The sequence below is a fragment of the Mustela erminea genome, chromosome 2, assembly GCF_009829155.1.
Source record: "Mustela erminea isolate mMusErm1 chromosome 2, mMusErm1.Pri, whole genome shotgun sequence".
NCBI classification, from domain to species: Eukaryota; Metazoa; Chordata; class Mammalia; order Carnivora; family Mustelidae; genus Mustela; species Mustela erminea.
Window position 1 is genome coordinate 31496968 of NC_045615.1, and position 18622 is coordinate 31515589.

Below are 18622 nucleotides of genomic sequence, written 5' to 3' on the forward strand. Positions count from 1 at the left end.
GAAGCACTGGCAGGAGGAGGTGGTTGGGATGTCTGAAGTGGAGAGGCTGATGGAAGTTGGGATATAATTGTTCTCTGATAGTAGAACAATAGAGCTGTAAAAAGCTCTACTTCAGTTCAACTCAGCTCTCTCTCCCTCTCTCCCTCCCACCTACATGACAAACAGAGCACAATCAGGCACTTTTTGTCCCTGGCAGTGACTATTACCAGGAAAGGGACCAGGGTAAAAGTATGTCTTATGCAAGATCAATCTTATTTTAAAGAATACATTATGAACAGTTAACAAAGCATTGTCAGAGTGGGATATTTATGATGTGCTAAAATTGGGAGGAGGAAGTTGATGATCCATTTCAAACACTCCCATGCCTTTTAGCAACTCCTATTTCTGGCCTTTCTTTCACCACTTTTCATAGTATTACCAGCGCTTGGCCAGTAAGAGAGGGCAGCAATCTGATTTGACAATTTAGTTGACTAAGCCACATTTTCTAGCACTTGAACGAAAAGGCACTAGAAGAGGACCAGAATCAACTGGAAGACCTGCACTGTAGTTCTGCTACACCTAATACTAACCAAGTGACCTTGGGTATAGTCACTTGGTCTCTCTGAACTTCAGATGGTTTACTTATAAAATAAGCTTTCGTTATTTCATAAATATGTCTAATATGAAATGTAATAGGAAAGTCAAAGATAACACCTCACCTACTTGCCTCAGGGAGCTGTACAAGCACTAAGTACTGTATGAATGTAAATACAGAGTTAAGAAGAAAAATGTTGAGGTTGGGAGCTAAACTGAATGTAGAGATCTATTTTTATGGATTTTAATGGCCTTCCTCATTTTTAATTGCAACAATCAATCAAAAGTTATTAGCAATACTCCAGACAACCACCACTGTTAATAAATCAAGTAGGTAAGCACTGCTTAGATGCCGACCACATGCCCTAACATTAAGCAGAGTGAGGGATATACAGGAGGCTGAACGCAGGAAACTTCTCCAATTACCATCTAACTGGGAGGCACATTTGAAACCACTAGGGAATGGCATAAGTCAGTACACAAGTGCAAGATAATGGGTTACTGATACTGTAGGAATGCAAAGAGCGGCTGAAACGAATTGGAGTAAATAGGGAAGACTCTGAAGGAAGACAGGGTTCCAAGTGGGCCTTGGAAGAATTCCAAGTTGTTTTAACTGGGGATAGGACAGGAAAAGGCTATGTGATAAGGCAGAGTTTACTCTAGGAGGTCAAAAGCAAATAATAATTTTGAACATACTATAAGATTAAGCCAAAATGGTAAGAGGGTTCTGATCACTGGGTTGAGATAACTGGTTTGCTAAGTCATTGGATGTGACTGTAAGATGTTGTTGGGGTCAAAACCATAGATGGACTAAAAGGTGAGGAAAGAACACATAGAGGTTAATAGGAGAAAAGGTAGGAGAAAAAAATGCAGGTATCAAGGGATAAAATCTGTTGGTCGGAATGGTAGTAGTCAAAATGAACACTTGAAACCAGGACTCTACATTTCCTGGAAGCTAATAAGAAGTGGAAGACGATGAGAGAGAGAGAGACACCAGAGACCCTTCCAAGGCTTTGGGTATCTAGGACCAGAAGAATGATTAACCACTGAATAAGTGCAGATGTTACAAAGTGAAGTCAGTTTGAGAACTCAGTTTTAGGCATGTCGAATCTAAGATATAAGCTAAGAGTAGATGTTCTGTAAGAAGCTGACAATTCACGACTGAAGCACAGATCTAGAACCCAGGCTTAAGATATAGATGGAGCCACAACTTAGTGATTAATAGTTGATTAAAAACAACTGGCCACGACCTGCATTTGTGAGGAGGAGCGAACAAACAGTAATAGAAGAGAAGCCATGTAAAACAGGAAAAAAGTGTTCCATGAGTCCCAACTTCTCCTCTACTTCATAACCTATGAAAATTAACCATCTGAAAAAAGATAATAGAGACCTACAGACAAGGGTGTTGACAAGACTAAATGAAATAAAGTAAATCATATTTAACAACCTAAAAACTACAGGAGGAAACCAAGAAAAAGTAGTGACATGAAAAGCAGAACTTATTTTTCAAGGCAGGATCAGTGAAAAGAACTGATCAAAAAAATACTTTAGTGGGGTGCCTGGGTGGCTCACTGGGTTAAAGCCTCTGCCTTTGGCTCAGGTCATGATCCCAGGGTCCTGGGATCGAGCCCCGCATTGGGCTCTCTGCTCAGCAGGGAGCCTGCTTCCTCCTCTCTCTCTGCCTGCTTCTCTGCCTACTTGTGATCTGTCAAATAAATAAATAAAATCTTAAAAAAAAAATACTTTAGCAAATGCCAACAGCCTGAAATGTAAAACAGTAAAGCACATAACACAAAATATACTGACCCATGCACTACAGTAAATGTATTATATATTTGTTCCAGATCAGTTTCAACCACAAGGAAAAGGACTTTGTTTTCTTTTCTTTCTTTTTTTTTTTAAGATGTTATTTATTTATCAGAGAGAGAGAAGGAGAGAGAGTGAGCACAGGCAGACAGAATGGCAGGCAGAGGCAGAGGGAGAAGCAGGCTCCCTGCCGAGCAAGGAGCCCGATGTGGGACTCAATCCCAGGACACTGGCATCATGACCTGAGCTGAAGGCAGTTGCTTAACCAACTGAGCCACCCAGGCGAAGGACTTTGTTTTCTGAGATATCCCCAAAGCCTGGTCATAGTAAGCACCCAATAAACATGAATGAAAAAACCTGAATTCCCTTATTATAAACAGTAAATACATCTGGAATTTGGAAGAACTCTATAGAAGAGCATCTAAAAAGCAATTTTCATTCTCTGTATCACCTGGAAAGAACCCTCCATCTGATCTTAAGAAGTTCAATTGTTTTCATAAACATTCCTGATGCAGTTCCTTAACAGCCACAGGTGAGTAAATTTACGTTCATGAAAGCATACTTACTAATATTGATTGAATGCCTACTGGGTGCATTAGAAAGTACAGACTAGAAACAAGGATTGGGCTATTCAGTAGAAGGAGGACGAGTGATTTCCCAGCATCAGAAAATTTTAAAACTACTGCTGACATGTTACCTATTTCCAGAGTCCACATCTCAAGTTCCCAAATACACTTAAGAATTTTCCTTATATAACACTTCCTTTAACACACACTGATCCATGTCTTCTCTCAACATCATCTTGTCAGTCATTACTGCTCCTAAATATTTTAAACATATTTGTCACTGAGGAGATTCACCTATGATCTGACAGATGCCCAACTTAACATTCATGTCTAGTTATACAAAAACAAGAATATATTCCAATGTGCTATAAAAGACAAACCAATGAATATGGGGGTAACCTGTGTCAGGGTTCTAAATTCCCAGTAATTGAATCTTAAAAAGTAGAAAGAACATTAAAGGTCATCTGGTCCAGTGGATTACAAATGTCAGGCTTCAGGGAACTTTTTACTGGTCTGTGACAAAATAAGGAAAATGTAGTAAGGTTTCATAAAACTAAATTAATTCCATTTAAGGACGAGCTTTTAATCTGAGATAATGCCCTTCTTTGTATTTGGAAAGGGACACTAAAACGTCCTTTCTCTTACCAAAAGATAGTGAGAGTTATAGTAAAAGTTGATAATTATTATTTTATAGATCTTTTTTCCTGCTAGGCAAAACAAAAACTTAGCAATCCTGTGTTGGACCTGAGTTTTTCTCTTTTAACTTCACAGGTCAGTGAAATCCAAAATTCTGAAAACTTCTGTTCTAATTCAACCCATCTTCTGCTGTCTAAATCCCTTAGAGCGTGGTCAACGAGATGTTTGCCTGCCTACGCTTGAACAACTCCGATGCCAAGACTCTCCAGTGATATGGAATCACTGGTCCAAGATACCGTTGTATCTGAGGCATGTTTGCTTAGTTTTGTGAAGGAAAAGCAACAATATAAGGCTTGTAGAGAGAAAGTCAACTTGTGAAAGAGGAGCCAGAAAGAAAATGAAGGCTAAGAAACTGGTGAGGGGTGGTCAAAGAAATGCACTCCATTCTATACCTGTCTTCCCTCAACTTAATAATTATGAAAATCCTTTGCAAAAATAACCATAAAAGCCAGAATGTGTGAAACATTCCTAGGGTCAAGGCTGCATATCTCAGTTTAGCACCTGGATTTCCTTTACTACCCTACATCTAGTTTTTAGTAACACACCTTCAGGTTCGATCAGAGGCAAATGTCCCATTATCTTCATATCACCCAGACTCCAAAATGCAAGACAATCAAAATGCTACATATAGAATGCAAAAAACAATACGCAGAGATACGAAGCCCAGTGACAACATGAGAGTCAAAAAGGATGAGGAGAAAGTGGAGGCAACGAAATCAAAACCTAATTTCAACAAGCCTATCCCAAAGGAACTACAGAAACTCCACCCCTCTAAGACCATGTGCTAACAGGCCAAAGGGCAGCAAAGTGGGATTTGAAAACACTGAAACTAGCTGTTAGAGAAGAAGCACCAGCATAAGCTCCTACACAGTGTCAGGCAGAGAGAGGCATTCAAATATTTGCAGAATTAATGAATTAACAAACACACACTTCCCCAAAGAGGACCTAAGTCCCTGCTTCCTACCACATCACCCAAGGCTTCAGACATCTTTCATCAAACATCTTTCCCTGCCTTAAAACTCAGGCTAAAAATCTAACCTTACGAAAAGCTGAGTCCTCCCAATAACTTCCACTGCCTCCATCCACCTAGCTTTAGCCCAGCGAGACCCAATAAAGCTCCTTCCCCAAAGACACCGTCTTGCAATTCTCAAACACAGCACCCCATGACTTAGTGAGGAAGGAAAAAGTAAGCTAATGGGAGTGAAGGCAAAGAGGCCAAGTGGTAGGAAGGAAAACTATTACAGATTCTAACAAACTCTGAACTGAAGATTAATTCTACAGAGACCAAATGAAAACAAACCCCATTTGTATTTATCATTAAATGAATAAGCACAATGAAAAAGTCTCACCAACTTTAGACACCCACAATTAAAAGAAGTTTTAACAGTTCTTTGATCCCTGCGGGCATTCCTAGCCTTCCATCACATCTCAGCCTGCCATTGTTCCAGCATTACTGATGGAGTCTCAATACCAAAGAATTGTGCTACATACCAAAATTATGGTTAATTGATCTGTCCTAGATCCAGTTTATCAATGTTTGCATGCACACATCAATTTCATTTTTCAATTAAGTCTATTTAAACCATTTTCTATGTCTCTACTCTCTCCTTCCAGAGCCTCATTGTCCACACCCTTTTTTCACCTGCATTCTAAGAGCCCCTGTTCTTTCCTATAGTTCCCTCTGCTTCAAAAGTAAAATGGGACTGCAGAAAATGGAATATAAAGGGGGCAGATTTACTACAACTAACATGCCGACATGGTATATTCTATATATTATGTGCTACCTACATACAGGTAACATTTCCTGCCTTAATTGCCTTTGAGCCTGGACAGAATCCATGTGCTGTATTCACACTGCTGATGCTAACAACCCACCATCATGTTTCCTAGGGGTTCAGGTGCTTTCCCAAAGCCACTGAAGAACATGACCAGAAAACAAAGCCTACAAACCCCTCAAAGCCATAGTGATCAGGAAGCAACAGAGCCTTGCTTCTATACGCCCAAGAGGGTCAATTCATCAGTCTTACGGTGGACTCCTCAGATCCCGATGACCTGTTCCACTCAAGCTAAAAATGCTGTAAGGCACTTTTAGAAATTGTAGTTCCAGGATCCTATTAGCTCTCCTAAAAGGACTTGACATCAAAATATTATTCAGCCCAAGCCAAATATCCACATTTTGGCTGGAACTCTGCCAACTAACCGCAAGAGGCTGGTGCCGTGGAGAGAAGCTGGCCAAATCTAAGTGAAAAACGATAAGGCTCCATGAATAAGCTCCCATGAAAAGGTACTCCGTTCTCAGAATGAGGTTTGCTTGAGGTCTGAAAAGTCAGATTCAAGGGGCTCTTGTCCCTTCCTAAAGGTTAACCTAAGGAAGGCAAATCAAAATTGAAATTTTCAAAACTCCTGAGGATTTTATAGTCCACTTTTACTAAACACTTTCCAAAACATAATACTGTACTGAATAATGCAAATCTTCGATAGCTCCCACAATAACTGTGCAACTGTTATTATTTCTGGAAAGTAGTTTCGTTGCAGGCATCTTGAATGTATCTGGGTACCATGGAAAAAGACACCTGTGCCTGGCAGGTCGCTACACTACTAATTTGCCTAGGGTACCAAGGAAACAGAAGATGCTCCGGTTTCTGGATACAATTTTCTGCAGTGCCAGGTAAAAGAGGTCACATGCCCTGAAGAGCCGTGGCTCCTTTAGAGTGATGTAAAAGCTCCTCAGATAATAATTTTGCTAGAAATTCAGAGAAGCAAGCGACCTAAGACCAATTCATTTAGACACCGGTGTCTGGTACTTTCCAGTTTCCTTTTTTCAACGGACTCCCGTGCAGCACATCTCCATCCCTCAGAAAGGGGCTGGCAAGCTGGACACAAGCAGCCCATGCATTCCAGGGAGGCGTACACAGGACGGGGAGAGTCCCCAAGCTCAGCCCCACACCGAATCTTCTATTCGCCCGGGATCGGGAAGACCCTTCCCTGGAAATCCTGGACAGGGTTTTAAGTCACTGCCTGGCCAGGCTGAGTTTCCGTCCGCGTCCACCTCAGGACTGCGGGAACCGCGCCTCGTCACGCCCCGCAGCTTCCACCTCCCGCCGCCCCCGGCGGCTCCCGGCGGCTTCCGCCAGCGGGTACCGGGCGGCCGTCTCCGAGCAGCCCCCGCGGCCGGCGACACGCGCCGCAGCAGCGCGCTTATCCGCAGCGGCACAGCCAGCCCGCCCGCCCGCTCGCCCGCTCACTCACGCGGGAGGCAGCGACGGCGTCTCCATTGTGGCTCCTCTCGGGCTTCAGAACGCAGGCACCGACCGCCGCCGCCAGCACCATTCCAGCCGCGGACGCCGGCACTGCTCGCCCGCCGAGCCGCGTTCCATCCGCCCCAGAGGGGGCGCCGCTCTCGCCTCACCGCGCGCCACCACCTGCGGCGGCGGCCCCCGCGGCCATGGCCCGCTCGGCCGGGCGCGCTCCGTCTGCCTGCGCGGCTCCCGCGCTCGCTGGAGTGCCGGGCGGTGGCGGCGGTGGAGGAGGCGGCGGCGGCGGCGGCGGCGGCGGAGGCGGCGGCGGCGGGACGGGCGGGCGCGCGGGCTCGGCCACTTCCGGGTTCGGCCCCGGCCGCGCCGACGCCGTGACGGGACGGCGATGCGGCCTCCCGCGGCGGCCGAGGACCCCTCCCTCGGCGCCTCCCCTTCCTCCTCCTCCTGCTGCTGCGGCTGCTACTGAGGGTGCTACCGCTGCGGAGGGTGCTGCTGCCGCTGCTGCTGCTGTTCCTGCCGGCGGAGGCGTGCGGGCGCCAGCCGGGTGCGGGGCGGGACGGGGGCGGCGGCCGCCCGCAGCTGGGGTTGTGGGTCACCGGGGCGGGAGGAGGGGGTTGCTAGAAAATAGAAGGGGGTGTTGTCTGTGCGGGGAAAGGGCACCCGAAAGCACAGCATATCAGCGCTCTCTCTTGACTTATGCTGTGCTTCTCAGGCTGTTCACATCGTTCTCTTTTGATTTGAACCTCTCTATGCCCAGGGAGATGAGAAGGGTAGGCATTCACCAACTACTTCTTAGCAAATGGTGAAACTGAGGCAAGAAGAAATGAATTTGTCCAGTTTCCCAAGCAAGGACCTGGGCCTCCCTTCTCAGTGTAGGATCCATTCGTTGTACAGGTGAAGTGAGCACCTACTAGACAAGATTTTGGTAGGGGATGCGGTAAGAGAGCAAAACCAGGTCTCCTTGCTCACGGAGCTGTCAATCTAGACGGGCTAAGAAACAAACGATGGATGCATGCTATGCAGAAAATCAGAGTGAGGAAAATGGGATGCTATTTTAGGAGTAGCCTGAGAAGTCCCCTCAAATGATATCATTTAAACAGGGATGGAATAAAATCAATCTTCAGGAAAGCAAAAAGTCCTCAGGGCCAGGGAAGAGTAAGGCAGAGACTCCTGTGCAGGATCTTGCCTGGCTTGCTGGGGAACAGGGAGAAGAACAATGTAGCAGGTGGTCACCCAGATACGCCCGCTGGACAACAGTAGCGTCTGGCAGTTGGTTAGAAATGCGAATTCAGGAGGCCCACTTCAGATCTACTGAACCAGAAACTCGGGGCGGGGGGGGGGGGGGGAGGGGTGGAGCCGAGGAGTCTGCTGTAACAAGGCTTCCAGATGATGCTGATGCCCTAAGGTTTGAGAACCTCTGGTGTGGCTGAAGCAGCGTGAGGACAGGAGACAGTCCGAGGAGATATCCTGTGGGGAGTACTGACAGATCGCAGAGGCACTGTAGGCCATCGTTAAAGATCTGGCTTTCACCAAGAAGAGGAGCTACTGTGAAGTTGTGAGCAGATTAATCTGATAATTAAAAGGACAGCTTTGCTGGTATTTGTTTCAAAATACTCCACCAAAAAAGAAAAAGGAAGGGTAAGGAATTGAAGGAAAATGATTTAAAAATGGGCAAAATGTTGATTTTTGATGCTGAGTACATGGGTACATGAGGATGTTCATCATTTACTTGTATGTGTATGTTTTTCAAGGCCCATAATAAAAAAAAAAAAGTGGTGTTTTGTTTTGTTTTTCAAAAGATGACTGGTTGCTATATGAGCAGAATATGCGGGGAAGTAAGAGAGCAAACGGTTTAGCCTAGCTGGAATGGGAAATAAGGATGGCCTGGAAAAGTCAGAGTGATGGAGAGAAGTGGGCAGATTCTGATTCTATTTAGAAGATAAAGCACACAGGAATTGCTGATAGGTTAGATATGAGTATAAGAATATGAGTATAAGAAAAAGAATAGAGTCAAAGATGATCCCCAGGGTTTTTGATCTGGGCTCTTGGGAGAATGGACTTGATATTTACTGAGATTGGGGAGATAGAAAGAAACAGATTTGGTCGGAGGAGGGAAGTATTTGTAAACTCTGATTTAGACATGATTAAGTTGGAGGTTTCTATTAAACATCCATGTAAAGATAGGTGTAGACAATTAGATAAGTATATCTGAAGTGGACATAACCGTGGAGTTTGTTAGCATGCAGGTGTTATTTAAAGTCATGGAACTGGCTGAGATCCACTACATCATGTAGCTATGGAAGAGGACAAAGAAATGAGCCCTGGGGCACTCCAATATTAAGATAGTAAGATGAAGAGAATTCATTAAAGGAGACAGAGAAGGAACAGTGGATGGGGTAGGAGGAGGACCAGAAATGTCTTGGTGGCCTAGTGAAGTATTCCAGAAAAAAAAAAGGAATATTTTAGTATACCTTAGCATGGGCTAACCTCTCCATATGTGGTGGCATTATTGATCCACCATGAATAGGGCATACATAATGAGGATTTTTAAAAGATTTTGTTTATTTATTTATTTGACAGAGAGAGTGCAAGAGAGAGAGAAAGAGAGAAGGAACACAAGCAGTGGGGGAGTGGGTGAGGGAAAAGCAGGCTGCCTGCTGAGCAGGGAACCCATTGCGGGGCTCGGTCCCAGGACCCTGGGGCCTTGACCTGAGCAGAAGGCAGACACTTAATCAACTGAGCCACCCAGGTGCCCCATACACAATGAGTTATTGGTGGTTTTTTCAGATCCCAAAAAAACCCCTTCCTACTTGATCAGATCATTGTAAGAATGAAATGAAATACTCTATCTAAAATGTATAACATAAGTGTATAATGGAAGCACTTAATAAATGGTCATTGCTATTGTTATTTCTACACATTTACATGACTATCAGTCATACCTGACTGAGCTGAGAGTACTGAACCCAAGAGATACACACTAACTTAGATTTGATCAAAACTTTGGCCTTTCTTTTTCTACATATAAGGTGAGTGAGCAGAGCTGTTTGATCAGCCATTTCAGGAACTCTTTCAAGAAGAAAAAAAAAAAAAAAGTCTGACAAGTAGGCACACAACTTCAAACCATAGCTCCTTTCACATCCTCCCCTGGGTTAATTATATCTGTTAGAATTCTCTGCTCCTTAAGGGATCCAGGTCATCTAGAATGCTAAGTATGTACCCAAATTTTTACTTTTTTATATCTAGTTTTAAATTTATAGATTTTACAAATGGTCTGGGAAAGAGTACCTTTTTACCCTAGAATAGCTCAACCTCACTGAGAGTCAAATGTCAGTCTACAAGCTCTAGTATCCTAGCATGGTGGACACTGGGTAAATTTGAAGGCAGTCCATATTTCTAATCCAAGTCTCTGCCCTGATGCCTGTTCGTTGCAAAAAAGTGGAAGAACTAAACCCACAACTCAACATCTCATCTAAGAATCTTGAAGCAATTTAAAAGTGTTAATTAATCCATACTGAGCTTTTGTTGTTTTCTGAAAAGATAGTGGTGGAATCCTTAGCTTTCAGATATAAGCAGACCTGCCTAAGATAAGTAGCAATTTATGAAACCAGTTTCCATTTTCATCTTTGCATGGGCCAAGTAACTTCACAAAGCTGACCCTTGGCCAGATGCAACCCCAAGACCCAACCATGCTTTACCATTCACAAGAAAAGTAAATGACAGTGCTTGACAAGAAGAAAGCAAGTCAATTTGTGGGGGGAAAAAACGTTTAATACATCTTTATTTGTATGTCAGTTTCACCATTTTCTCAACTAAAGGACACAAAAGATTAGGAGTAGCTACCCAAGGCCACCAAGGACTTCTCATTTCCACTTTCCTTGGTATGGAGCTGACTGGATATGCAAAGGTGTTTGAGCTCTCCCTGCGTGGGTTATTAGCTCCACGCATCTCCTGATGTTTCTTTAGATGAGTTCTTCACACCCCACAGGGGATGACACAAAAGTTCATTTGTTATACTGTTGGAATAAAACAAGTCTATAGCCATATTAGTAACTACAACCTAAAGCTAATGGGAATAACCCGAATATATCACTTGTGCAGAAGACGGAACAAAAAGAAGATGGAGGAGGAGAAGAAGGAGGAAGCACCCAGAGGAACATATCCATGACAGTAGCTGGTGACAAAAATTACTTAGACTGAGTTGAAATCGGACATTGCAGTAACAATGGCAGGCACAAACATATCACATGGCAAAAATCTGGGAACTGAGACTTATCCATGTAAAGAAAAGACTTAATTTCACCAAAGAGTATAAAGGTGGAAGATCCTGTTTTTGTAATTCTTCTTAGTGTAAATATAGCAGGTATGAAAAGCATCACTTACTCAAAAATACACTTTTGAAGAAGATGGAGACCTTCAAAAAAAAATCTTATTTCTATCCTAAATAAGTAGTTTGAAATGCATTACTTGAGTTGCTTTTCTAATTTTAAATTAGGGTTTTTGCTTTTATTCTTCTGATTTGGAAGAAGCTTAGTGTACCTAATATATTATGAAGCATTTCAAAATATCTTTGCAAGATTTTGCTGTTTAGCAAATGGATTTGTCAGTACATTAAAGGTATTTATTACATGCTTTGTGGTGTTAAAGGGTGTGATGTAAGTCTTCTGCTCCAGACCAATAGAAAATCCTTAATGGAAGGAATCCTTCATTTTTATGACTCCACTTTACCCTGCAAATGCTTCCTTGTTTTCACAGTCTTTACGATACCCACCCTACTTCTAGCATAGCACACCTGCCCATTATCCTGGATGGGAGGCTCCAGGAGACATGAAAGCAAATCGTTTGCTGCAAAGTTTAATTGGAAATATGTTGGACTTGGTGCAGGAAGAATCCAAAAATAGACTTCACACTAATGTATATCAGGTAAGCAGTTTCTCTGTGCTTTTTTTAAGAAAAGAAAATCTACTTAATCTATTTTTACTTGTATAGAGTTATATGGTATCTATTTATGTAGTCTAGTGATGTAATACCTCATTAGAGAATTATCTAAAACATCTTTCTACACAGTCAGCAAAGCTGGGGGGAAGAAAGAGCAAGTAAAAATTCTTGACAAATTACAGGAAGCATTATTAGCATGCTGTCATTCATCTAAAGTTGTGCGTGCATGTGCGCGCACACACACACCTGTCTACCCACATCTTCTGTGTGTCCATCACAGCTGACTGTTCATAGCGTGGACCCGAACCTAAGCAGTGAAATAAATTTTTTGTTGGCATTCTCATTTTCCCCATTCTGTTCCTTTTTTTTTTTCCCCTTTTGGAATCAATTATCTATCACCTCTGGCCGTCCCCAGCTACTCATCTCCAATGTCCTTTCTTCATCCCTAATAAAACTTAGAGATTATCTAATAGGAGTTAACAGAATAATTGATGAGCGGATTACATTTTAATATAATAGCTTTAATATAATGAGGTAACTTCTTATTAGTATTATTTTAGCCAAATAATATTTTATACCCTAGTCCCTACTCTCCTTTCTCCTAGAATACATTTCAATGTCTTCTATATTATTTTAATCACAATATTTTTGATAACAAAGTATGATGTTGAAATGTGTCTTTTTCTTTAATGTACTGTATAACACTGGGAAAGGAATGCTTTACTTAAATAAAGGACGATGCTGACAGAAGAGATGAAAAATATTCTTGAACACCAGACTTTTTTGAGAACAAAGCCTCTGGGAGTTTGTATTATTTGTTCAAATTGTTCACATGGTAATATGAAAGATAAGTCATGAATTTCCACATAAATCCTAAAATTTGAGCTCAGCCCAAGTCTCGGAATTATTTTTGCCAGTCAGGATCCTTTGCCAAGAAATCCTTTCTAGTTCTTAATCTGGTTCTAGTCAGCTTCTGGATGCAGAGAAGCATGTTTAATGCACGATATAAGTGGTTAGTCAATTCCTGAGGCATCCATATTTCTTCATTTTCCTTGTTAAGATCTTGGTAATAATCCAACCCAAGAAATAGAATTGAATCCAGGCTGCATATGTATGAGAACTATTCTTTACTGAACTAAAAATGAACCTAATCTGCCATTTTGAAGTCTTTGTTAAAAGCCAACTAAAACTAAATCACAAGAAAAATATTCCCAGTCATACTTTCTGAGGCAAACTGATTCAAGCAAATGTTAATTATATTATACTTGGGTATTATATCAATTTTTTAATGCCACATAGGGAAAGCACTGACCACCCTATTTTAAGTTGCAGTTGTATTCTCAATACTCTCTAAACTCCTTTTCTGATTTATTTTTCCCCAAAGCACTTATTTATAAATCACAATTTAACAAACTAGGTGTTTTACATGTTTATTTCATTTATCGTCTCTCTTTCCCCTTGGAATGTAAGCTCCATGAAGGCATAGATTTTAGTCTGTTTGGTCCCCCCCCCATATGCAGGCTTAGAAAAGTTCTAGCACATAGTATGCATGCAACACATATTTTGAATGAACATACTGGCACAATTTACTATATTCACCGACCAAAACATTTACCTCCAGGAATGTATATTCTAACTCAGACTCGTGCGATGTGCATTTGAACACTTGTATACCAACATTTATATATTAATTTTTTCTTCTTTTTTACTTTTAGAAGCATAAAATCAATGCTCCCCATAAATAAGGAAGGCACAGAGGAACTTACTTGGATTCCAGTCAGTCAACCAGCAACATTTATTAAATGACGTATTTGATGAACATACTATGATAGGTTGGGAGCTGGTGGGGGTGGCGGTTGGGGGTTATGTGTGTCTCAGTTGGTTAAGTGTCTGCCTTCAGCTCAAGTCATAATCCCAGGGTCCTGGGATGAGTCCCTCATTGGGCTCCCTGCTGAGCAGGGAGCCTGCTTCTCCCTCTCCCTCTGCTGCTCTCCCTGCTTGTGTTTGTTCTCTCTCTCTGACAAATAAATAAATAAAATCTTTAAAAAAACATAAGGCAAGAATTATGCCTTTAAGAAACTTGTTATTAACTTCAGACACAAGAAATAAATCCAATATATTAAATCAAATTAACTAAACAAAAGTACCAGACAACAAGGTCTTCACAAATAAGGTGAGTACTGACTTGAAAACTTAAGAAAGAGAAAGGCACAGAGTAGAAAAAGAGAATATGGTCCTGGACAGGAAAGGGAGATTTTTTTAAATCATTCTTTTAAAGTTTTTTATTTGACAGAGAGATAGAGAGCACAAGTAAGCAGGGCAGCAGGCAGAGAGAGGGAGAGGGGAGCCCAATGCGGGGCTTGATCCCAGGATCCTGGGGTCATGACCTGAGCCAAAGGCTGACATTAAACCAACTGAGCCACCCGGGTGCCCCAGAAAGAGGGAGCATGACTTGTTGACTAATTTGACATGGAGGCAAAGGAATATGAAGTTGTCAAATACCCTGGGGTTTTGATATGGATAAAAAAAGAGAATATGGTGACAGATTTTTTTAAAGATTTTATTTATTTATTTGATGCAGAGAGAGAGTGAGAGAGAGAGAACAAGCACACAAGCAGGGGTAGCAGCAGACAGAGGGAGAGGGAGAAACAGACTCTCCACTGAGCAGGGAGTCCAACATGGGGCTCTATCCCAGGACTCTGGGACCATGACCTGAGCTGAAGGCAGACACCCAATAGACTGAGCCACCATGTGTCCCATCTGGTGACGAATTGATAAAAAAGAAGAAAATCACATGGGATAAATGATAATGGGTGTGGCATTAAGCCTAAGAGTTTGCAGTAATAGTAAGATATCCAAGCGAAATGTCCAGCAGGAAGTTACAGATAAGCCAGGACAAGGCCACTTGGTACAAAGATACAATCACTCAGAGAGTTACTCTACTTTGAAGAAACAGGTAATGCAACTTTCTATGGCGAGCTACTTTGACAAGATGGAGACTCTCCTGCATGTTCTCCGCATTGTTCTATGCATCTCTGACATCTCTGTGTTGTTGCTTGTTAACTTCTTAACTGTTGATTTTTTTATTAGTCAGATAACTCATGATTGCATTCCTACAAATAAAAAATCAGACCATAAAGTGAAACTTCCCACTGACCTCTCTCCCAATCCCCTTCCCAGAGGTAGCACACATTAACCATTTTATGAATGTCCTTTCAAGCATTTTTCTATGCAGTTACAGACATATGTGGTACATATAGAAACACATGTGTTTGTATTTGTTTGTTTTACACAAGTGGAATCATGCAGTATGGTACTATCAGCCCATTAGCAGCTGCTAAGGAAGTCTTACTGCCAATTTGCTGTAGCTGTGGGGAACCCAGGCAGGGAAAGCTTGGCTGCCAGTTGCCAATACCTCCAAGATTTTAACTGATACTAATTTCAGGGGAAATTTTGAACATCAGAAGCTTGGCTAATGCATTAGATTAAATAGTACCTTGCCAGATAGATAACTCCATTGGGTCCCAGCACTATACACAATTTTTTTTTTTCCCTCCACTCTCACCAAAATGCACACACGCTCTAGGAAATCTTGTTTTTACTCTAATTCTTAAGGAACAAGACTCAAGTCACTACTTCTTCAGCAATATTTTTTTAAATGGATTCACATTACCAGAAATCCTCAATATTTCTTTCTTTTTTTTTTTTTTTAAAGATCACCATCTTTTTTTTTTTTTTTTGAAGATTTTATTTATTTATTTGTCAGAGAGAGAGCGAGCGAGAGCGAGCACAGGCAGACAGAGTGGAAGGCAGAGTCAGAGGGAGAAGCAGGCTCCCTGCAGAGCAAGGAGCCCGATGTGGGACTCGATCCCAGGACGCTGGGATCATGACCTGAGCCGAAGGCAGCTGCTTAACCAACTGAGCCACCCAGGCGTCCCCTCAATATTTCTTGATTCTCAATTTTTTTTTATATCTCTTGTTCTAACGTGCAGTTTTTCTCTCCATGATTTTTCATTCCAGTTACCACTTCTAAAAAGATTTCTCTTTAAAACTCAGAGTATGAGGAAGATCTAGAAGAGCTGAGTTATGGTGGATAGCTGTTCATTTATATGTTGGTCAAAAGCTGCTGAAATTTCAAATTTCATTCTCTTGTGTTTTTGTTCCTGGTTAAATCTTCCTAAAACCATAGTAATTACATGCCTACTTATAATGATTTACTTTGAAGTATATTTAAATATTGCAGCAACATGCATTTTATTTAGCACAATCCATTTAAAGATCTAACTGTGGGAAGCTATCTATATATGTTCATAATTACAGTTTATTTGAATGTGTAATATTTTTGGAAACTGAAGTACCATACTTTGGGGGGGTGGAATGAAAATAATTTATGTCTTTTTAAATGAACTAAAGTTTTTTTTTTAATGTTCAGTATCTAGGATAATTTTTAAATTTGTTGGTTCTATTTTATGTTATAAGCCTTGAATAAAAATATCTTTATACAATGAAATCTCACTAATGTTGTTTTCAAAATCCATATCATTGGCCACCTCTAACTGCTTTGGTAATTGTGGTGATTAAATTATCATTGCAAGATTTTTTTTTTCTTATACTCAATTCCATACAAAATAACTTTTGCAAGTGGAGGTATATTCCAAAACACTAGCTGGAAAGGATTTGATTTTATCAGTAACTAATTATAATCATAGTATTAGAAAAGTATGGCTGAAGCCACTTCAGTAACTCATCCAATTTCATATGGGAGTATAATCAATTCTTACAGGCATTCAAGGTATATTTCAGAACTTTCTCCACCAACTCATTCCACAGTTTTACGGTCCTTTTCAAGACTTAATACCTAGCACTGTGTACACCTTGGAGACAGATTCAAAAAATAACCTGCCTGGGAACAACTTGACTATCCCAAGGAAATGAGATATACATACCTAAAATTATAGGGGAATATGATTCATGAGTGCAAAGATAATATGGGTTGGATTACCCCAGAAACACTTTTTGGAAAAGTCTAATTTGATTTGGGCTTTGGGGGACATGTAGATTTACATCAATAGAGAAGAAAAGGGAACAGTTTCCTCATATAGGGAAGGAAAAAAAAAAATGGTAGACCTGGCAAAAATTATAGGTATACCCTAACCAGAACTGAAGAGTAGGTGAGATTAGATAAGTAAGACAAGGTGTTTTCCCATGGGGACCTCCCAAGACCCCAGGTGCTTTATAAGTTGGTCTAATAAGCTAGAAGACTGAGGCTTTTTAACAAGTGAGTAAAATATGCAAGCATTACTTTATTGAGATTTATCTAGCTGAAATAGAAATGACTAAGTTGGAAGGTTTTTGAAGGAAGGACATTGATTAAGGAAGCCTTACGCTTGTACCAAAAGATTTCAAAAATACCTATGTCCTGTGGCACAACAGTTTCATTTATAGGAATTTATCATAAAGAAGTAATCACGTGTGCATGTGGGTGAGCTACCAGAATATTTAATGCAGTTTATTTCTATAACAATAAATCAGAAACTTAAATTGACCAATAGGTGAGTGGCCAAATATTATTATAATACCACCATGTAATGGCCTGTTATGGGACCATTAAAAGTGATACATTAAAAGACTACTTAATGTCATAAAAAGATGACATACTGTTGACAGGAAAAGAAAGTTACAAAATCTGTGTGTAGTATGATCCTATGTATGTAAAAGAAAAAAGAGGTGTATGTAGGTGACAGAGAGAGTGAGAAAGCATCTTTGTGTGTAACTAGGAAGTTGAGCAAACAGGACCCTTTTGACTGGGTAGAAAATGCAACTTTTGGGGCGCCTGGGTGGCTTAGTCGTTGAGCATCTACCTTTGGCTCAGGTCATGATCACGTGGGTCCTGGGATGGCCGCCTAGGGCTTCCTGCTCAGCGGGAAGCCTGCCTCTCCCTCCGCCACTCCCTCTGCTTGTATTCCCTCTCTCACTGTGTCTCTCTCTGTCAAATAAATACAATAAAAAAAGAAAATGCAACTTTTATCTTCCATTGTCCTTCTAAGTATGTGTTCATCTGCCTTAAGTTGAAGTGTGAAAGAGGCCCATCACTTTAGATGACAAGAAGTTCTTTAGCTAGTTATAGTCCCAAAAAAACCACAATTCCATCTTAATCATCAAAATTCCAAACCTCACTTGGTGCTAATTTTTCTTCCCTCCCCAATCTCTGACTACGTCAGTCTGAGATCTTGCAGAGGGAAACGTTGGAGAGGGAGTGAGATCCCTCAGCAACACTCTTTAGACTGTGGATGGCTTGTCAGGAAATTTGCATTCTAGAACAACCGCTACACCTTGAACTAGCAAATTAACCACTCCGGCTTTTCATTACCTCATGTGAAAAATGGAACTAATAACACTTGGCCTACCCACATCTTAGATTTATTAGGCACACCAAATTATATCACAGAAGCAGAATTACTTTGCAGTTGAAAAGCGTTTTAGTAGTGTATTATGAAATACAGCCCACTAGACTAGGGATCCAAAAACCAAATGCCTACGGGAGGCCAGGAAGGTCACCCAAATTACTACACTATTTAAGATGTAAGGTGATAAATAGGAACGATCATCTGACCGTTACATTGGGGAAGCAATATATAGCATACATAGAGAAGATGGGCACTGGAGGCAAGCTCACACCCAGTGAGAGGGAGCAGCTACCCCTCAGATCTGAGCCACTTGTGCCATGGAGAAATACAGGCCACGTTACGGATCCTCTGGTATTTCCAGGAAAGCCAGAATTCCTTT

At 41.3% G+C, this 18622-nt stretch overlaps 1 protein-coding gene across 1 annotated transcript in view; it reads right to left on the reverse strand.

Moving 5' to 3' along the window:
- Positions 1 to 7043, reverse strand: part of KLHL2 (kelch like family member 2) — a 110319-nt gene extending 103276 nt beyond the window's left edge. Inside the window, exon 1 of the mRNA XM_032332603.1 lies at positions 6891 to 7043. Coding sequence (XP_032188494.1) covers positions 6891 to 6916 — 26 coding nt within the window. The 5' untranslated portion in view covers positions 6917 to 7043. The remainder of the gene's footprint in view (positions 1 to 6890) is intronic.
- Positions 7044 to 18622: the final 11579 nt, after the last annotated feature.